This window comes from Heloderma suspectum, chromosome 2 (assembly GCF_057233095.1).
Source record: "Heloderma suspectum isolate Gila_16-S chromosome 2, 16-S_ref, whole genome shotgun sequence".
Taxonomy (NCBI): domain Eukaryota; kingdom Metazoa; phylum Chordata; class Lepidosauria; order Squamata; family Helodermatidae; genus Heloderma; species Heloderma suspectum.
This window is the reverse complement of record NC_139459.1, coordinates 357,614,525-357,637,023: the sequence shown is the minus strand read 5'-3', so window position 1 is coordinate 357,637,023 and position 22,499 is coordinate 357,614,525. Positions and strand designations below refer to the sequence as shown.

Sequence of the window (22,499 nt, the reverse complement as noted above, 5' to 3'; positions counted from 1 at the left end):
TAGGTTCTGATGGTGGATTGGGTTTTGTCTGGATCCTGCAAACTTCAAGCACTTTAGAGGTGAAACAGTGGCACTTCTTGGGTGGGGGGACTGCAGCAGGATGGGGTGAGGGGTGAGTAAAATTACACGCAGTAGCTTAAGAAGCTACTGACAGTAGCTTATTAGCCCAGTCATGTGGCGGGGCATTGAAGGATATTTAAAAAATAAGCTACTGTGAGTAGGTTATTAAGCCACAATGGGTTACTGTGAAGTCCGGATGCGGGCAGCAGCGTGGGCAGTCAAGACGTCTAGAGCCTTGCGGTACCTTGTAATCCACACACAGGTGTGTGTTTCAAATTAGCCAACCTGAATCAGAAGACTGAATCCTTTTGTTCTCACTTAAGGAACATAATCAGACACAAACATTGCAATGAGAAGCACTGAGAAAATGGGGGAACAAAGAAAAGAGGGAGAAACAAATCCAAGATGTGCTGAAAGGTGCCTCAGGGCAGAAAAAGAATGGTCATGCGAGAAGGCCCAAGAAAGGGTGGATACAACATTTTTATTTTATTTTATATATAAGGATATTTATATTTCACTTTTTCACCTTATAAAGGACCCACCAACTTCACTTACAATAAAAACACACAATATCCCTCCCCTATACATACAAATGTCAAATTCTCCACTTGCACACCCCGCCCCTGCATAAGTTATCTGTCTGATATTTGGCAAGCTTCATCCCCTCCGAAGGAGTTACTATGCCTAAAACGTTCGTCCCTTTATGTCCAAAAATAAGTAAGTGATGACTGTTGGTTGATATTCCCATTCTAGTAAGTGGGGCCATGAATATTAAGCCTTGGATATTCTTAGGTGTGACAAGGCTTTGGATCTGAGCCAGACAAGCTGTTTTTGGAGACACTGTCCTGGTTCACACAACATGCTGCAGCTTGTTAGCAACCCATGGTGGGGGACTGAGTATTCAGGGTGGTCCCCACAGCTGCCATGGCTCATCGTGGCTTAAATAAATAAGCCATGATGAGGTGTGGTGTGTCACGAGAACTGGCCTATACTGCATAAGCTGCAGTGGTTACCAGTGTGTTTCTGAGCCGAATTCAAAGTCCTAGTTTTGACCTTTCAAATCTTAAAAGGCTTGGGATCAAGTTACTTGCCTTTACTCATATCAGCCTGCCCACACTTTAAGATCAGAATGAGAGAGGCCCTTCTCATCTGCCCACCCGTGAGAGCAGTCAGGTGGGTGATCTTGCAAGATGGCCTTCTCGGCAGTGGCCCCACGCCTTTGGAGGGAGTTGCCATCAGAGGTCCAGCGTGCTCCATCATTGCAGGCTTTTAAGAAGGCCTTGAAAACATATTATTTTACCATTGCCTTCTCTTGATATGACAGCTGTTGCCATTGTTGTTGTTGCTGGTTTTATTGTTGGCTTTTATTGTTGTTTTTCTTGTTTTTCTGTCTTTATCACTTTTAATATTTTAATTATTTTATATGCTTTATTGCTGTAAGCCACCTTGGGAGGGCTTCTGCCCTAAAAGGCAGCCAAAAAAAGGTTTAAATAAATAAATAAATAAATAAATCTCAGCCCAGTGAAGTGGGATCTGAACTGAATCTTGTATTTGATGCACAACTCTAACTCATACTCATTAAGATTCAATTTGTTTTTCAGGTTGTGATAAGGAGAGGGATGTTAATCTTCAAACGAGAGAAAGTTTGAGGCCGTTCCAGTTTCATTATACATTCATTATTATTTCAAATTAGTCTCTTCTGTGATATACATGGAGGGAAGAGAAATTATTTCAAGTAGTGTACAAAAGAAGTTCCTTCCTAATGCAGGTAGAATGGTGTTACTATCACCATGCTGTACAAAAAATATGTATTAAAATTTCAGATGCCATCATTACGTTTCTGAGTTAGATGCTCTTTTTTATTCAGATCTGGCCTCAATATGATAATGTAGCATTTGGGGATGAAGATGCAACCAAGCAACCCTAAACTGGAGGCCAAGATAGAGAAGACCTGCACAGCCACCGTGTACTTCCCCTTGGTGCTCAGGTAGGTGGGCACAAAGGACACCCAAACACTGCAGAACACCAACATGCTGAAGGTGATCAGCTTGGCTTCATTGAATGCCCCAGGTAGCTTCCTGGCAAGGAAAGCCACCGTGAAACAGATGGCAGCCAGCAAGCCCATGTAGCCAAGGGCAGTATAAAACATAATGGCAGACCCTTCATTACATTGCAGGATGATCTGCCCAGGCTGGGAATGCATGTTGGAGTCAGGAAATGGAGGAGAGATTCCCATCCAGATAAAACAGATGCTCATTTGAACACTGGAAGAACAAATGACAATAGAGTTTGCCAAACTCTTCCCCAGCCATTTCCTCATCCTGTTCCCTGGCTTTGTGGCCATAAATGCCACCACCACCATGACAGTTTTTGCCAACAAAGAAGAGACAGCAAGTGAGAAAATGACGCTGAAGGCACTTTGTCGGAGAAGGCAGGTCACCTTCCGCGGCCTTCCGATGAAAAGAAAGGAGGATAAGAAGGAAAGTAGGAGTGAGGTGAGGAGTATGTAGGTGAGGTCACGGTTGTTGGCTTTGACCACTGGAGTTTCTCGGTATTTAATGATGATTCCTAAAAGAAGACCAGTGGTTAGGGACAAGAAAAGGGCAAAGAGAGCGAGTGTGATCCCTAAAGGTTCTTCATAGGACAGGAAGTTTATAACCTTAGCAATACACTGATCTCGGTCTGTATTTGAATACTGATCATCTGGACACTTCTTGCAATGGTCTGCATCTGAAAAAGAAATGCAACTGAATCATTTGCAGAATCATCAGAGTTCTTCACAGGCTGGCAGTCTCCAAATGTTTTGTACTACAGCTTTCAGCATTCTTGACTAGGAATGTACGAATCCCTTACCTGGCTCCACGCAGGGGCATCCGCGGTGCGGAGGAGGCGCTCCATCCCTCCCCTCGGAATCCTCCCTGGCTGGCTCCGCTCTGCGGTGGCTCCATGGAGCCGCTGGTTGGGGCTGTCCACAGCCGGAGTTCCGGCCGCGGCCGGGCTGCTGTAGCCGCAAATGGCGGCTGTCGTAGCAGCTGCCATTTGTGTCCTTGCAAGCAGCCGTGATAGGCCATTTGCGTGGCTGCCTTTACCGTGATAGGCTACGTAAATACCTACGTAGCCTATCATGGCAAAGAGCAGGGGCGCAAATGGCGTAGCGGCCGCCATTTGCGCCCCTGCTCTTTGCTGTGATAGGCTACGTAAATACTTACGTAGCCTATCACGGCTGCAAGGACGCAAATGGTGGCCGCAGCAGCCTGGCTGCGGCCGGCTGGGTGACCACCCGCCGCCGCTGGGGCCGCTGCTGCCGGAGCTGCCGCCAGAGCCGCTGCCACATCCGCCCCAGGTACGTTCCGTCACAGGGGGATTTGGCGGGGTGGTGGGGGGCCATTCAGCCACGGATTCCGGAATCCACTCACTGGAATCCGTGGCAGAATTCTCTGACATCCCTGTTCTTGACCATTGCTCCTGCTGGCTGGGTCTGATGGGAGTTGAAGTCGAAAACATCTGAAGAGCACTCAGCTAGAAAAGGTTGCTAAAATATATCTTACACCCTTAATAGTCTGTGGTCCATTACTATCAAGGTTCCCCTTGTGACCTGGACCCCCCCCCCCAGCAGCTCCTTAAGGATCTCTTGCCTCCTTAAGAGCCCCACCTTCCTTCTTTTCAATGTCTCCTTCCCAGTAACATGGAGATTAGGCTGGAGACCTGGGGTGACTGCTGCTCTAGACACAGTGTTTAACAACAATAGTTTACTAGTAGATTTAAAGCAAACAAATTAACAACTAAAGGTATTTACACAATAGAGCTGAGTGAAACAAAAGGCCTGAAAAGAAAAGTTGGAGAATGCAAGTTCCTTTATCTGTCTTTAGACTTTTCTAGGCTGCTGCTTCCTGTTCACTCTCCAGATTCTGCTGTCACTTCAGGCTCTTGCTGTCTCTCTGAAGCTCCCACTTCAGGCTCTCGCTCTCTTCACAAACCCTCCTCCCTCAAACCTGCTTCAGACCTAAAGAAACAAAACTTAAGGAGAGAAATGGAACTGACACTAATCTGGAGAAATGAAACTACTCTCTCGGTTACCCCTTCCTAACAGAAAACTCCTGGCCTCTAAGCCTGACTGTTTTCCCTTTGCCTTTGTAGGCCTCAAACCTTCGCAATTACATTTCCAGAAATATATGTTGGGGATGGGCACTGAGTGCCTATATGTTGCAAGAGCAAGCTGAGACAATCATGGAAGAGAGAGCATGAACTCTCAACATGTATTAGGGGTGAGGAGAGGCCTGGTTTCAAAATTCTGTGCCAAAATATGTGGTGATGTCTCTAGCTTTAAAAAGTATCAGAGAAATTCACAGAGGGTAGGTCTTTCTTTGTTTTGGTGGCTACATACATTGTTCAGGTTCAGAGGTAATGTGCCACTGAATCCAATATGCTGTGAACAACAACAGGAGGGGGCTATTGCCTTCTTGCCCTAGTTATTGGCTTCCAAGAGGTACCGGGTTGCTGGACTTGATATTACATAGATGTGATCCAACACAGGTCTCCTTGAGATCAGTGGAAGGTTATGTGACCTGCATGTTCTGCTTCAACTAGAGTAACACCACCAAAACAATCCCAGATAGAAGAGTTCAAAAGAGAACATATTGGCCCACTTTATTCATCTGTTTGTTTTGTAGCCTATGTATCTACCAAGAAACAGTATAACCTATAGCAGTATGTTAGCAGGGTAGTAGTGGATTAGTGAAGGGAAATATTTATTTTAGCTCTGTCCCCAGAATGCCATGTGGCTGTTGTGGGCAGAAATGATTGTTCTTACTAATGAATAGTATTAATGCTTTTCTTATTAATGTTGTACTTCTATCCTGCCTTCCTCGATAGGACTCTGGGCAGCATCAACAAAGGTTTTCCATTTTCTCCTCAGAACTGTGTGGGATGTTAGGGCCAGGAAGCCCATTGTGTAATCCAGGGACACGCAAGCAGTCAGCGTCATGGCTGAGCAGTATTTGGACTCTGGTCTCTCCAGTCCCAGCCCTACACTGCAGCCACCTCACTGCACCGGCTGGCCCAAGAGCAGCATGAAGTTCAAATTCTTTGCCAGGAGCAAAAGGGGAGCACAGGGGAGTCATGTTGAACATTCCCCTGGCTGGCCATGTTTCTCCTTCTACTCCATTTCAGCTCACTTTGTGCAATGAATTTGTGAATACACTTATAATTCATGATACCCAAGGATCAAATGTCCCCCCCCCCAAAAAAAAAAATCCCTTCCCAGAACATGTGTCATTGGTTGTTTGTCCTAATCCTCAAGGGCAGCTCTTTGCTCTGGATTTTCTTACCTTCCTGAGTGGAGATTGTCCCTTCTGCACATGGGGCACAAGCATAGCAACAGATGGGCTCTCCTTCCTTTATCATCTTGGCGTACCCCGGGAGACAACTTTCAGTACATCTGGAAAAAGGCACAGTCTAACCATAAAGAGAAGGAGCATCAAGCAAAATGTATTATTTGGGAGGTTTCATTTTTATTGGTGGAAAGTAGTTATAGAGCGAGACAGGTCGTAACAGGGAATCTTTAGGTAGTCCCACCTAGCTCTTTATTTGAGGGCTGTATTTGTGATGACGGAGCAAGGAAGAGGCAGTCATCAAGCTGGTACTTGACAGCAACAGTATTTCCTAAAGGTGGCCTACTATGTTTCAAGCAGTCGTTGTGTTTAAGGGCAAAAGGTCTACATATGCCATCATTGTGGTTCAACAGATAAGCTCACTTACTTAATAAAAATACCTTCAATGTGTCTTTCAAAGTATATTGAAATATTTTTGATGAAGCGTTTTTAAACATTGTCCCAGAACAGAGATCCCAAAGACCACTTGTCCCAAAGAATTATACTGGTCAGAATAAATTGGACTATTTTCTCAGAATGAATTGTTATTCTGAAAAGCAAACTTATCCCAACTCTCAAATAAGGAGTACTTAACTTATGAACCAGGCTCTTGCCACAAGGAGGTTGAACAAGTGATTAGATTCAGAAACTATCATAGGGACTATCATACCTCATTCTCCTACCTTGGCGGGGCAGGGGGGAAGGAAAGAGAGAGGGTAGAGATCTTGTGGGGGGATTTTTATCTTAGGGGTAGAACACATGCTTTGCATGGAGAAGGCCCCAGGTTCACATCCTGGCATCTCCTTTCAAAAGGACCAGGTAGCAGAGGTGATGGGAAGCCTCTTTCCCTGAGACCCTGAAGAGTGACTGGCAGGCCGAGTAGACAATAATGGTTTAGAAGGACAAACACTCTGACTTATGATAAAGCAGCAGCTTATGTTCCCAGGGGAAACACAGTGCTGAGTAGGAACCAGAAATCATTACATTTCAGCAGGATAGGACCCAAAGTCCTATCCTGCTGACCCACGTCGTCAGTCATGTGGAGCTGATGCTCTCCTGCCCAGGCTCTTTAAGCCGTCTGTTTCATCTAGGCAGCTGCTGGGGCAAGCTCTGTTGTTGGCACATTCCCTGAGTCTGTGGCTTTGTCCAGCCTATCCCTGACCTTGGCTAGTCACCAGAGAGCACAACATCTTTGTTGCTGAATGCTCAGTTCCCTACTCTAGGCCAGACTGAGGCCTCACAATCCAGACTCAGGCCCAGCTCCAGGTTTGAGGGAGCCCTGGGCAAATTCTCCTAGGTTGGGACCCCTCCTCAGTCAAAGGGCCTAGCTGGACTCATCTGGCTGGGGCAATCAGGAGGTTGGCAGGGTAATGATGGTGGTTGGATTGGGAAGCAGAAGAACTGAGAGAAAGCAGAACAAGGATTCATGCCTGTGCACATGAGTTCCTGTGTGGTTCTTTTGTGCTTTCTGTGTGGAGTGGGAAGTTTTTCTCTCTTTTGTGTGTGCGCGCGCATGTGCAGATGAGTGAGCTTAGGGAAAATTGATTTGGGGGACAATACCCTTAAAGAGATGGGAGTACCAGACCACCTTACCTGTCTCCTGAGAAACCTGTACAAGGGTCAAGAAGCAACAGTAAGAACCAGACATGGAACCACTGATTGGTTCCAAATTGGGAAAGCAGTACGACAAGGCTGCATATTGTCGCCCTGCTTATTTAACTTATATGCAGAGTACATCATGAGAAACGCCGGGTTGGGTGAATCACAGGTCGGAATTAAGACTGCTGGAGGAATTATCAACAACCTCAGATACGCAGACGATACCACCCTAATGGCAGAAGTGAAGAGGATCTCAAGAGCCTCTTGTTGAGGGTGAAAGAGGAGAGTGCAAAAGCTGGTTTGAAACTCAACATTAAAAAAAACTCAGATCATGGCATCTGGCCCCATCACTTCCTGGCATATAGAAGGGAAAGAAATGGCAGCAGTGACAGATTTTATTTTCTTGGGCTCCAAGGTCACTGCAGACGGTGACCGTAGCCATGAAATTAAAAGACGCTTGCTCCTTGGGAGGAAAGCTATGGCAAACCTAGACAGCATAGTAAGAAGCAGAGACATCACCTTGCCGACAAAGGTCTGTCTAATCAAAGCAATGGTTTTCCCAGTAGTAATGTATGGCTGTGAGAGCTGGACTATAAGGAAGGCTGAGCACCGAAGAATTGATGCTTTTGAACTGTGGTGCTGGAGAAGACTCTTACGAGTCCCCTGGACTGCAAGGATGTCAAATCAGTCCATCCTAAAGGAAATCAACCCTGAGTGCTCATTGGAAGGACAGATCCTGAAGCTGAAGCTCCAATATTTTGGCCACCTAATGCGAAGAGAAAAGTCACTGGAAAAGACCCTGATGCTGGGAAAGATTGAAGGCAAAAGGAGAAGGGGATGGCAGAGGATGAGATGGCTGGATAGCATCACCGATGCAATGAATATGAACTTGAGCATGCTCCGGGAGAGAGCGGAGGACAGGAAGGCCTGGCATGCTATGGTCCATGGGGTCACGAAGAGTCGGACAGGACTTAACGACTGAACAACAACAACAACAACCTCTCTTAATGTTGGGTTCAACAGAGTGGTGTTCTGTTTCTGGGCTAAGACCCCACCTTCTCCCTTTCCTATGCATATTCATGGTGTCATTTCATTATAAATTAATGGGATAATAATCACATCCTTGAAGTATTTTCCATAACACCTAGCTACAGTCCAATGGCTACTTGCCTTGGAGTAAACCCAATTGAAATCAATGGGTAAGACACCTTGAACTCAATGGGCTGTACTCCCCAGCAGGTCTGTATAGCATTGTCTTGTAAGAAATATTAAAAGGCATCAAAAGAAATAAGCAGTTTCTCCTACATGTTTAAACCACCTGGGCCACAGAATGGCACTCTGATCAATGGTGAACTTGATCTCTGAGGAGGCCTCTCTCTCCATGCTCCCAACTTCCACTCCAGCAGTGGACTTATTGGGAAAGACCACCCAGTTCACAATATCAAAGTCAGCTGACAGCTCCCCGTTCTCATCCAAATGAGCTCCATCCATGGAAATATTGTAAAGCTGGAAGTTTCTCAGGAAAGGATGAAGCTACGATGACATAGAAAAACACAGAGATTTAGGAATCAGGAAATCCTGTTGCACATCTTGGCGTTGTTGATTTGGAGCTTTAATTTCCTCTGATTATTCCTGACTCATCAGCCCTGTTCAGGAGTTATGCCGAAATACAATGGGCTGGTTCACATGACATGACAGCCCACCATGGCTTCATTTAGCTGCACGGCTGTTGGCTCATGCCGGCTGCTCACGGGCACCATTTTTGTATGGCGGTCAAGGGTGTTTGGCTCACCGTGGCTTGTCATATCATAAAAACTTGGGCAGCATGGCTTGATGGGAGTGGACAGTAAGCCAACAACAGGCCATGGCTTGTTTGTGGGGTGCGGCCTATTTCCATATGCCATACCACCCAGTTTCCCACAGTGCTGTAACCAGTGGCAGCGAGGGCTGTGTCATAGAATTACACGACTCCTATCAGCATACAACTGGCATACGCAGTCGGAGAAATAAGCTTGTTTCCCACGCCGTGATTTTGTGACCCCTGGTCACTATGCTGATCTGAAAGAAGAGACATATGGTGAATTTGACTCATATTCAAGCGAACATTTGTAGAACGCTCCTTCAGTCCTCAGTGAAGCAGTGCCAGGAACTGACAGGATGGGGTCAGTACTCCCTGGGCATAGATGGCAGGGTCAGCGCACATTGCCAGTTACTGCTACTCACACATGAACATATAGTTGCTTCAACTCTCTCTGTGTATAAATGTATATATATAGTTTAAATCTATAATGAACCAGAGGTCCATTCCTGAGTTTCATCTCTATATTTTACTTTACCGTTGCAGCAAGTGGGTGGTTTAGTTTAATATAAGCTGACTTTGACATCTTAAAGGGAATTCTGACAGCAGGGGCTAGATGTATTATTAGGCAACTTGGGCAATTCTTGTACATCTCAAAACCCAAACAGGGAATGATTTTTTCATGACACGCAGACCACATTCTGTTCCTCCATCCCCAGATCACCATCATCCCATTTACAAAAAGGAGAACCAGAGTGTGTCCTGCTAGATGAGTAAGCCTGATATAATCTTGAACAGCCATGGAGTCCTAAGCCACTACCATTTAGGAGACTCCCACAACACATCTGAGACCAGGTAGGCAGATGGCTGAGATGCGGGGAGGGTAGTACACCGATAGGATCTCCATTTTTATCCTGGCCACTTTTCTCGAGAACAAACACAAAATCTGGAGGGCTGCTGGTTGGGGCACCTGGTGGACCACAGCAGGGGAGGAAGGCCATGTGTGCCTTTCTTGGGGGAAAGGTAGGCAATAAATATAATTAGGAAGTTATCAATAAATAAGTAAATATCTGGAAAGAGAAAGGAATACCTGCCAGGACTGTGGCCTTTGAAGTGCCAGCCTGTCTCCACCCAGCATCCCTGTCTGATGTGATCGTGGTGGGTATGCAGCATGTAAGGTCCGTGCCACGGCCTGGATGGAACTGTAAACACTGTAGGCATCTTGAGACAGGATCCTCTCCACCATACTCTGTGGCAGGTTCTCCCAGTTCTCTTTTTCTCTGCATCTTTTCCAGACTTTTATAGACAACCCATGCCTTGAATTTATACAATGAAATACTTTCTTCCCAAACTGCTTGATAACAGAAGGAAGTGTGTCCAAATGGCCAGACTGTGTCCTTTTTTGTGTCTTCATTAAGAAGGACAAAGAAACATGGGTATGCTGAAGATCAAGCAGAATGTAAAACATCCTTACACTTAGATCTGGCAGAACTGTTGCAATCCAAACTTTCCCCACAGTAGAGTTTTTGATATTTTCAGCTGTTGACATTAGTGTGGATATCCTGAACATCATCAGAGGGTCCAGCGGACAAACAATTACATTGACTTGCATGTCCATTAAGTTTAAAAACATGTTCCAGGGTACTCTGTTTTCATTCAGCACTGGCAAGATTCCTGAGAAGGCAATGCAAATGCCGTGCTTTATGACAAAAGGCGTGAAGGTGCTCACGAACCTCTCTCCACTGTCATTCTCGGGACCCAGGAGACCGACCCAAGTCCACCTGAAATGCAGGAGCAGCTTGACAATTCCCAGGTAAGGTGGTTCTTGTTTTGGGACCATCCGGTAAGTAAAGGGGAACTTTTGTTTATCCTCTGGATCTTGACTAAAAAACCCATAACCAACCTAGCAAAGAGAGAAAGACATTGGTGTGGACTCTTCGTCCACAAAAGCATATGCCATCAACAAACCTCTTAGTTTTTAATGTCCCAGCAGGACACTTTGTCCTTAATAGAAAAAGAATGAGTTTGCAAGGTAACTGAATTTTGAGACAGATTTTTAAGGATATTCCAGACAGAGAAAGTGGAATGCAATCTATTTATAAATAAAGACTATCTATTTAAACTATTTATATTGTACCTTTGAACTGTACAGCTTCCAGGCTGGTATTCAATCATCTTATAAATTCTAAGCCAGATCCAGCGTAATTTTGTCTAACTTGGGTCCTATTGGAAACAATATCAAAACATAGTCGAGACTTTAGTCTTATTAATTGCAATGGGATTATCTAGGAGTGACTTAGGTGCTTCTAGATGAGGGTTTTTGTGGAATGTACAGATGACGATGTCTTCATTTTGTAACCCTCCCATGTTTCCATATGGCTTCTTCTGTCATTTTTTAGTCAGAAAAAATACGTTAAGGAAAAAGGAGGCGGAAGAGCTGCACAGTGCTTCAGGGCAGGGGTAGTGCTAGGAGCCCTCTCTCTGGAAACACCCTTAGTCTGGATACAGCACAGGAACAAAAACCGAGAACTCACTGCACTCTCTGTAGTTTCTCAGACGTCACAAAGCTCGCCTGTGCAGAGAATGACAGTGGGAGAAAAGAAATGGGGATGTGCACTAGGGAAGTTAAAACCTCTCTCAAACCACATTCAGGTCTTCCGATAACTCTTGCCTTGATAAATCATTAAGTTGTAGTTTTAACTAGGCAATATCCATTTTGGTTATAATGGATGTAATGCTAAATCAAGATACTGTATTCATATATATTTGTATCATATATTTGTGTGTTATGGTCTGTAGACAGAAATAAACTGATTGATTGATTGATTGATTGCTAACTACTGCCTGTCTGATGCCAAGCCCAGTGTTACCTTCTGGACTTCTCTTGAGAGAGATGGCAAAGTGGATACAGACTGAGCCTGCATCCCTCACTCCAATTCATACCTGTGGGATTTTGTAGATGTCCAGCATGGTTGAAATCTGGTAGGAAAGTTCAGAGTCACCTTGTTGGAGAACCGCCAAGAGGTTATTGTGTCTTCCACAGCTGTAGTTTGGAACATGTAGCTGCCCCAAAGACATCAGGTCTGCCATGGCCTCGTAAGTCATTCTTCCACTGAAATAGTTCTCATAGATGTTGTAGCCCAGGGTGATATTGGGCAAGAGTCCCGGATTCTGGTTGATCTCATGAATGGTGAACAAGAGGGGCAGGATGTACCAGTGCCTCATATTTTCTGCACTACAACAGAAATTGATGTCATCAGATTTTCATCCTCTATTCAATGAAAAGATTTCAATTTTCCACATCCTATATTAAAAGAGACATCTCCAGAATGTACCCCTAGAACAATACTTCCCTTGAATTTTGCCCAAAGGAAATAGGAGGATGAGGGGAGTGATATAGGTCAAGACCATGGAAGGGAGGGAAGGGGTTCAACACCCCCAGGCCAGCCCTGATCAGTCCTGAGCCAAACTGCATCCCCTTGCCATGTCTTTGCATTTATTTTAATGTGGATATTAAGTGCATAGTAAGCTCAATGACTATAATTTTCTTTTTAAACAACCCAAATAAACCCAAAGTGAAACAAAGGATGCTGCATTGAGCCGTGTCAGTTGCTGAGTCCTGGCATGCCCACGCCAGCTCAGGTGCTGATGCCGGGCCTTTTTTGCCACTGCTTCCATCCCATCCTTTTCTCTGGTCGTCCTTGGTGGGCCCCTGGGCTGCAGGTCCCAGACTCTTGCCCCAAGGCCCAGTCTTAACTGCTCCACTGCCGGCAGCCGCCCAGGGATGTCAGGTGCTGCCGCTGGTCCTCACCGAAGAGCTCAAAATGAACCACACAAGTGGGAGCACCTGAATGGCAGGCTGTGTAATAGCTAGATGGTGCCTGAGCATTTGCACATCACCCCCAATAATATTTTCCCAAAGAAAAACCAGGCAGAGCAATCAGGAAAGACAGAGTCAGCGACCCTGCTAAAAGGGGGCAGCTGGAGAGTATGCATTCAAAGCCAGGCACATTATTACTTACGGGTCAAATCTGACCGTGGGAGGCTTGGAGAAAACGTATGGCTCAAATATTGCATTCGCTGTGGATGTGATCCCACTAATCATGTACTGTCCTGGCCTGTAATAATTAAATGTGTCATTTCGATCACTGAGCACATTAAATGGGCATTTTGTCTTTCGCATCTCACAGGGAACATGGGGCAGCAGAAGAAAGAACAGCAGCAGCAGCATGTCAGAGATGTTTGCTACAGTCTCTTTCTATGCCTCTCTTTCCCTGCTACACATACACTCCCTGTCATTGGTCTCAGGAATAGGTAATTAGGAGCTGAACCATCTCACAGCTGCATTGACTTTACTGATAAAGAAAGACGGAGTCCGGCATGGCCTCAGATCCGGAGGGGATGATATTAAGCCTCACACTGGCACAGTCCCTGCCTTCCCTAAATCTCACTCCAGGATCTCGGAGGCACAGGAGGTTTTTATGGACCAGCTTCTCAGGCTTCATATATGAGGAGTTACCAACTATTGCTCTTGACCTGAGGTTTCTTGCATCGGTTTCAAAAGCCATCTTTGGAAACAAAAATCCCTCGAGCATTGGTAAACAGTAGAGTAAATGACCATGATACTCCTTATGATAAGGGAGTAAAAATCCCTTTGTTGACTCCCTGTGTGGCTCCATGTGCAGGTGTGCATCTGGAGGAAACATGTTTGCATGACTCACCAGAGTGGATGTATTTCATGGGTCAGCAAGGGAGAAGTTCAGCAAACTTTGGCTGACTTTTGCTGAAGATAACAGTTTCTTGGCATATTAAAGGTTATAGTATGGATATAGTGCTGTGCCAGATATTTCAATCCTTCTATTTTCAGCATTTTGAAGGGGGGTGGAGGCAAAAGGAAAACTCTGTCAAAAGAGGCTGGGAGAGGGGAGAATTTTGAACACCTTTCTCCTTGTGGAGGAGAACAGGATTTCCGCGTACTTTTTTAGCTGGAGGTGGTGGGTAAGGGGTCTTCGTTCTATTTTTTTGAAACACCCCTGCACTTGGAGCAAGCCAGGACTCTTTACTGAGAGGTTTCTCCAGTCTGGTAGGTCTTTCTGAACTCCCAGGAGACCATGTGATCTCTCCCTCTCCTATAGGCATTCAGGAAATGCTCCCATTCTGCAGAAGCTTTTTAAAAAATTATGTATTAAATTTATTAATCGCACATCTGGCTGGTCACCCAGCCGCTCTGGGTGATGTACAACATTAAAAACAGTTCAAAACAATAAAATTCAACATTAAAAACATCACATTTCTAAAATTACCCTAACCAACCCCAAATGCCTGCCTGAACAACCATGTTTTTAGTGCGTGGTGGAAGCTCATTAAAGAGGGGACATGGCGGAGTTCCCTAGGGAGGGAGTTCCACAGAGTGGGGCCACCACAGGGAAGGCCCTCTCCCTCATCCTCACCAGCCTAGCTGTCCTGGCTGATGGGACAGAGAGAAGGCCATCCGAGGCTAATCTTGTTGAGTGGCCTGTCTGGTGTTGCTGGAGGTGCTCCTTGAGATAGGCTGGGCTGGAACCGTATAGGGTTTTAAAGGTCAAAAGAGAGGTAGCCTGAGGGCATTTCACTTTCATTATCCATTCATCATTAGTTAAAACTAGTTTCTTTTGTCGTGTACATGGAGGGAAGAGAGATTATTTAGAGTGGCATACAAAAGAATTTCCTTCACAAGTCTTGTAGAATGGTTTTACTATCACCATGCTATACAAAAAATGTATACTAAAATATCAGATGCCATTTTTATGTTTCTGAGTTAGATGGTCTTTTTTATTCAGATCTGGTCTCAATATGATAATGTAGCATTTGGGGATGAAGATGCAACCAAGCAAACCTACACTGGAGGCCAAGATAGAGAAGACCTGCACAGCCACCATGTACTTCCCCTTGGTGCTCAGGTAGGTGGGCACAAAGGACACCCAAGCACTGCAAAACACCAATATGCTGAAGGTGATCAGCTTGGCTTCATTGAATGTCCCAGGTAGCTTCCTGGCAAGGAAAGCCACCGTGAAACAGATGGCAGCCAGCAAGCCCATGTAGCCAAGGGCAGTATAAAACATGACAGATCCTTCATTACATCGCAGGATGATCTGCCCAGGCTGGGAGTGCATGTCAGAGTCTGGGAACGGGGGAGAGATTCCCAGCCAGATCATGCAGATGCCCACTTGGAGACTGGAACAAGAAATGACAATGGAGTTTTCCAAACTGTTCCCCAGCCATTTCCTCATCCTGTTCCCTGGCTTTGTGGCCATACATGCCACCACCACCATGACAGTTTTTGCCAGCAAAGATGAGACAGCAGCTGAGAAGATGATGCTGAAGCTGGTTTGTCAGAGAAGGCAGGCCACTTTCTGGGGCTGTCCGATGAATAGAAAGGAGGACAAGAAGGAAAGCAGAAGGGTGACGACAAGCATGTAGGTGAGGTCATGGTTGTTGGCTTTGACTACTGGAGTCTCAGTTTCTCGATATTTAATGAAGATTCCTAAAAAAATACCCGTGGATAGAGACAAGAAAAGGGCAAAGAGAATGAGGGTGATTCCCAAAGGTTCTTCATAGGATAGGAAGGTTATAACCTTAGGAACACACTGATCTCAGTCTGTATTTGAATATTGATCATCTGGACCCTTGTTGCAGTGGTCTGCATCTGAAAAGAAGTGCAACTGAATCATCAGTATAATGCAGTTTTCTTCAAAGGCTGGCACAGTCCAAATGTTTTGGACTACAAGTCACAGCATTCCTGACAATTGGCCATGGTGGCAGTTTCTGATGGGACTTGAAGTCCAAAGCATCTGAAAGGCATTGGCTAGAGAAGGATGCTATAATCTGTTTTACACCATTAATAGTCTGTGGTCTATTACAGTTCCTAAAATATATGTTGGGGCTGGGCACTGAGAGCCGACATGCTGCAAGAACAAAATGAGACAAGAAGAAAGAGGGCATGAACTCCCAACATGTATTAGGGGTGAGGCGAGACCTGATTTCAAAATTCTATGCCAAAATATGTGGTGATGGCTCTAGCTTTAAAAAAGATTAGAGAAATTCATGAACAGTAAGTCTGACTTTCTCTTGATTGGCTACATACATTGTTCCGGTTCAGAGGTACTGTGGCACTGAATCTAAGCTGTTGAGAGCAACAACAGGAGAGGGCTATTGCCTTCTTGTCCTACTTAAGGACTTTCAAGAGGTACCTGACTGGCCCCTGTGGGGAAAAAAGGGTGCTCTATTTGATCTCTCATAGATGAGATCCAACACAGGACTCCTTGTGTTCAGTGGAAGGGGTCATGTCCTGCATGTTCTGCTTCAACCAGAGTTGCACCACCTAAAAAGGATCCCAAGCAGAAGGGCTCAGAAGAGACAATATTGGTCCAATTGTTTTATTTCTCTGTCTGTTTGCTTTGTACCCTGCAAAGGTGGCACTCGAAGTGGCTCAGGATAACAAAGCAGCTCCAAATAGCAGTAGGATAGCAGGGTAGTAGTGGATTAGCTAAGGGAAATATTTCTTGTAGCTCTGTCCCCAGAATGTTACGTGGCAGTTGTGGGCAGAACCTTTTGTTCTTACTAATGGTTAATATCAATGCTTTTCTTATTAATGCTCTAGTTCTGTCCTGCCTTCCTTGATAGGACTCTGGGCAGCATCATAGAATCATAGAATTGTAGGGTTGGAAGGGGCCTACAAGGCCATCGAGTCCAACCCCCTGCTCAATTCAGGAATCCAAGTCAGAACATCCTTGACAGATGGCTGTCCAGCCTCGTCTTGAAGGCCTCCAGTGTGGGAGAGCCCACCACCTCCCTAGGGAATTGGTTCCATTGTCGTATTGCTCTAACAGTCAGGAAGTTTTTCCTGATGTTCAGCCGGAATCTGGTATCCTGTAACTTGAGCCCATTATTCCGTGTCCTGCACTCTGGGATGATCAAGAAGAGATCCTGGCCTTCCTCTCTGTGACAACCTTTCAAGTACTTGAAGAGCGCTGTCATATCTCCCAATCTCCCCTCAATGTTCTCTTCTCAAGGCTAAACATAGGGATGTCAGAGAATTCCGCGATGGATCTCGGTGAGGCCGAATGCCAGTGCATTCGGCCCCCCGAAATCCATCATGGAACGGCCTGCCACCCCCCCCCCGCGGATCCCCCCCAGGACGAGACTTACCTAGGGCAGATGTTTCGGACGGCGGCGGCTCCAGCGGCGGCGGCGGCTGGTCTTCCGACTGGCTGCCGCCGCCGCCATTTGCAGTCTGTGTCCCCTCCCCCCATAGACATGATAGGCTACGTAAAGACTTACGTAGCCTATCACGTCTGGGTAAAAACACACACAAAAAAAACGCGTACGCAAATGGCGGTGGCTACAGCCGCCGCCATTTGCGTTCCTTATTTTTCGCCATCTTAGTCTATGTAAATATTTACATAGACTAAGACGAAGACAAGAAAGGGGAACGCAAATAGCGCCCAGTACGCTATTTGTGTTCCCCTTTCTTTTCTTCATCTTAGGCTACGTAAATATTTACGTAGACTAAGATGGCGAAAAATAAGGAATGCAAATGGCGGCGGCCATAGTGGCCGCCATTTGCGTACGTGTTGTTTTTTTTTTTACTCAGAGCCCTCCGCGGCCGGAAATCCGGCTGCGGACGGTCCTGGCCTGGGCCTGGCCGGCTGCTCTGCGGATCTGCCGCGGAGCACAGCTGGCCATTGAGGATTCCGGGGGGGAGGACCGGATCGCCTCCCCCCCGTCGAGGATTCCGAGGGGAGGGATGGAACGCCTCCCCCCCCCATGATCTCATGAATGGCAAACAAGAAGGGCAGGATGTACCAGTACCTCATACCTCCTATACTGCAACAAAAATAGATGTCAACAGATTTTCATCCTCCAATCAATGACAAGATATCAAATTTCTGCATCATTTCTGCTTCTGGATTTCACCCTTCAAACTATACTCCCATTGACCTGATGGTGATGTCAGTTTTGTTCACAATGCAACTAGCAGGTCACAGGAATGTTTCGCATTGAGATCATGGCAGAAAGGGCACAATGGCCCAAGCCCACCCTTAGCAGATTCTGGTTGATCTCATGAATGGCAAACAAGAAGGGCAGGATGTACCAGTAACTCACAGCTTAATCGATGGAATCAGATTTTCATCCTCTTTTCCAAGGGTGTAGAACAGTGGTTCCCAACCTTCCTAATGCCGTGACCCTTTAATACAGTTCCTCATGTTGCGGTGACCCCCAACTATAAAATTATTTTCGTTGCTACTTCATCACTGTAATTTTGCTACTGTTATGAATCGTAATGTAAATATCTGATATGCAGGATGTATTTTCATTGTTACAAAACCATACTGTAAAAAATCCTCACTATATTTTCTTTTCTTAACGTTCTTCTCTACACGATCCATTGTCATGGGATGGTTTGCTAATGAAAATAATATATAACAATAGCTTTAATAATACAAAAGATGATACATGGCATAGTTCAGTCAATACAGTTCATTAAAGTTTCCTATGATTTACCATTCTCTGTGTTGTTGTTTTTACATACCTGTTACTATCACAAGGGGGCAGTATTCACATCAACCACAGCTGAATATAAAAAGACCAATCAGCATCCAGATTAAGTTCCCAGGGTACAGATATTTTTTTTTTTGCAGTAGTTGATGATTTTACAGTACATGATTTTACATTTACCCAGTAATTATAATTCATGAAGTGTCGTTTTACCTCCAATACTGCTGCTTTCAACACAGTAGCTGCTTTTAACAGAGTAGCTGCTTTCAACACAGCAGCTGCTTTCTACACATGTGTGACTGGTCCGCATAAGTACATTATGGCGCCAACCCTGTCACATACACCTGTATTTGTACGGGGTGTATGTGATGGGGTTGGCGCGATGATGTCATCACGCTGGGTACTCGTACGTGGGCGTATCTGCATGTGGGCGGACCCGCCTGGAGATGGATAGAGGAGTGGTGTCTCAGTTCCTAAGACCATCGGAAATATGTGTTTTCCGATGGTCTTAGGCGACCACTGTGAAAGGGTCGTTTGACCCCCAAAGGGGTCGCGACCCACAGGTTGAGAACCGCTGGTGTAGAACCTCAGGCCCGAGGGCCTAGCTGGAATCCCAGTCTGACCCTCTGGGGTTCTCCAGATGACCCCTCCCCTTCTCCTGGCCCCTCCCCCTCTCCCTCAGCTGCTGATCATTTGGTGGTTTCCTGATTTCTGTACAGTTTTGTCCCCAGTCTAAATGAGCTGAAATGCTGCTCCTAAGGCTTAGTTACTGGCAGTAAATCTTTAAGCTAAATTATGCTGGCGCATTTTGTTTTCTTGCTCTGCCATTTTTTGCCTTCCGCCCTACACACCAGTGGAACGTGGCCACTGAGAGCTTCTCCAAAATGGAGTTTGACCCTCTGGGTGAAAGATCTTCTGCATTCCTGTTCTGTTCCATGAAAACATATCACATCCCTGCATCATTTCTTGAAAGAGCCTTTCTTGGCAATAGAAATCTCTGTATTTCACTCTTAGAAGTAGACCTCCATGGACGCCAATGGGAGGTTTCCTCCCAACGCAAAGAGCAGTAGTGTGTGTGTGTGTGTGTGTGTGTGAATTTTGTCAGGACCATGGCTACATTCCCCTCCCGGAACCTTTGTAGCCATGTGCCTAATTGTCTACTGTCACTGGCATCTATTTATATAACTTTTTGACATGCATGTTAAATGCAAAACCAAAAAAAAGCCCACAAAGCTGATTTTATGTCATGTTTAGTTTAAGAATGGAAAGTGTTAAACATTGCCCCGCCCAGCCCAGCCCAGCCCAGCCCAGCCCAGAACTAGGGCTGTGATGCTAAACATACTTGGCAGAGAGTATGTCCCATTGGGCACAGTGGGAGTAAGTTCTGAGTAAGCATGCATCGGATAATTGCACTGTGGATTCAGTCAAAATGTATGTTGAAGAGGCTCACTAAATGGCAGAGAAGTGCAATAGGAGGAGGGGTTCCTTTTGGGGTGTCCGCAACTTAAAATTGGGAACATGCTTGAGAGGGAGCAGTCAGCCTCCAAATTGGAAAGGGAGGATAGAAGGAGAGTAGCCAGGTAACTGGTTTCTCCCCTTGGGCAAATTGTGTTCTCCCCAGACACATTGCGAATTTCTAAATCACATGGTGCCTTCTGACATTTATTTCTTTGATTTCATGGGTGCTCAAGGAGGTGTAGATGGTCTCCCTCTCCCTATTTTATCTGCTCAATAACTGTGTGAGCCTGGTTAAGCTGAGAAAGCACGAGTGACTCAAAGTTACTCAGTGACCTTCATGGCTGAATGGGGATTTAACTGGGGCCACCCATTCCCAGTCCCTGCATTCTAACCACTCTCCACTGCAACACATTGTCCCTCCACAAATTTGGTAGAGTCAAGGAGGCATCTGAGCCAGAAACCGTGCAACTCCCCAACCTGCTTACCAACACACTGTGCCATGTGAGGTTGGTTAAAGTGAGAGAGTATAACTGGTCCAAGACCACCCAGTGATCTTCATGGCAAAGTGGGGATCTGAACTCAGGTCTGCCGGGTCTTGGTCCCAGCACTCTAAGTCAGGGGTCCCCAAGCGTTTGGACTCAGTGGGCATGTTTGGAATTTTGAGAAAATGTTGTGTGCACTCTTTCAAAAGTGGCTAAAATGGGGGGTATAGGGGCCGCGGTGGCTTAGTGGTTAAGACGCTGAATTGCAGACCGGAAGGTCGGCAGGACAGCAGTTCGAGACCCGAGTGCTGCGTGATGGAGTGAGCTCCCGTCTTCAGTCCCAGCTCCTGCCAACTTAGCAGCTCGAAAGCAAGAAATTGCAAGTAGATAAATAGGTACCGCTTCGGCGGGAAAGGTAACAGCGTTCCGTGCACCTCGGTGTTCAGTCATGCCGGCCACATGACCACGGAAGCGTCTTCGGACAGTGCTGGCTCTTCGGCTTGGAAATGGAGATAAGCACCACACCCTAGAGTCGGACACGACTGTTTGGGGACACCTTTACCTTTACCTTTTTAAAATGGGGGGTGGGAGGCTTGCCCATCCATCAAGTCGTTGCCATGGCAGACATGGCTGGTCACCCAACAGTAATTCCACAGAGGGCAAACTAGTGAAATTAAAAGAAAAGTGCAAGGCAGAGCTGGGGTCTGAGCTCCAAAAGACAGAACCAGTCTTTTGAACCCAAATGAAGGTGGTGCCGGAGGGCAGCACTTTTCTTTGCAGCATGCCAGCCTCCCAATTAAAATAATAATATATTTTTTAAAAAAAATCTTAAGAATTAACATTAAATCCAGGAGGGGCAGGGAAAACAGTGGACTCAAAGAGAGACATCTGCGTGCACACCGATGCCTGTGGAACCTCATAGGAGACCCCAGCTCTAACTGCTATCCCCTAGAACACACCCACCCTCCAAAGATGAATACACCACTAGTTTGACAGATTCAAGGAAGCATTTGACCCAGAAACTCCTCAGCTTCCCAACCAGCTCACATTCACGTTGTGCCAAAGGTCTATACACACAGAACACTGTTCTCTGAACAAGGATCTCTAAGCACAGACCCTCCCCTACTTTCACCATCAACGCAGTACTGAAGGCTCTTTTCTGCTTGCTGAATATGTCATATTGTTGTCTTCTGCAATAACCTGTCTGCACTTGCTTCTGGAGCTGGTGTGTCAGTAAAATGACTGCAACACCTCCCTCTATTTCAAAATTAGGAGAATCTTACAGGGTAGTTCCACCAAATAAGGACTGGTTGGTTCGTGGGCCACCTATTTTTTTCTGACGTTCCTAGCACACTGAAATGCACATGGTATTACTCCCCAGTGGTGATTGGTGGCTACAGACAACAAAGAAAGAACCAACTCCAGCTTTTGGGGGGACTGGAAAAACCATCCTCTGGCAGGCCCCTCCTCTGCCAGTGAGGACTGGTAATTTCCCACAATGATCCAAGAATGCCGCTAGTTCAGGGGCATTGTGGGAAATTGAAATGGTGGCTTGATTGAAATGGTGGCTAGATTCACTGCTTTGAATGCTGGCCCAGAAAAAAAAAAAAATAAGCTGGAATCATCAACGATGGACCCTTCCAGGGCCAAGGGGCTCTAGCAGCCACTGCTGCAGCTATGTAATGTTAGACCCAGGACTTAAGGATCTTGCAGGGGCGGAGGCTTTAGATGGCCTTGTGCATTACTTCAAGTATGAAGCACACAACTAACATTTCTCTTCCCCCCATCCACCAGCACCATTCCACGCATTACAACTGCTTCTATATTCCTGAGAGGTTAGACCAAAAAGACCCCTTGAAAACTGTTTGCCAACCCCAATAGAAAAAAACCCAAAGAAATACTCTGAGCATGTGCAGTTTCACATTTTAAATTCACTAATCGCATAGCGCTATCATGGCTACGGGAATAAAATGGAGTTTGCTTCTGCTGCCCTGTTGCTGAATACATTTACTTGGGAAGAAGCACCATTTTGTCGGGGAGAAAAAACGGGATAATATAAGTTTAAAGTAAAAAAATAATGATAAAATGGGCATCTCTAGCCTTGAGCATGTCCAGAAAACTATAGCCCCCCTGACTACAGAATGTATGTTTGTAATAATAAGAAGTTGCAGTGAACTATTTCAACCCCGGTGGGCC

The 22,499-nt window shown here is 45.8% G+C and overlaps 1 protein-coding gene across 1 annotated transcript; it reads right to left on the bottom strand.

Moving 5' to 3' along the window:
• Positions 1–1,879: 1,879 nt before the first annotated feature.
• Positions 1,880–21,438, bottom strand: LOC146355543 (vomeronasal type-2 receptor 26-like). The gene is made up of 8 exons (XM_084829937.1): positions 21,267–21,438; positions 18,720–18,836; positions 11,770–12,056; positions 10,472–10,729; positions 8,732–8,953; positions 8,334–8,516; positions 5,388–5,514; positions 1,880–2,790 (listed from the first exon to the last, which is right to left on the bottom strand). The coding sequence occupies exons 1-8, from the start codon at positions 21,436–21,438 to the stop codon at positions 1,880–1,882; spliced, it is 2,277 nt and encodes a 758-aa protein (XP_084686063.1).
• Positions 21,439–22,499: the final 1,061 nt, after the last annotated feature.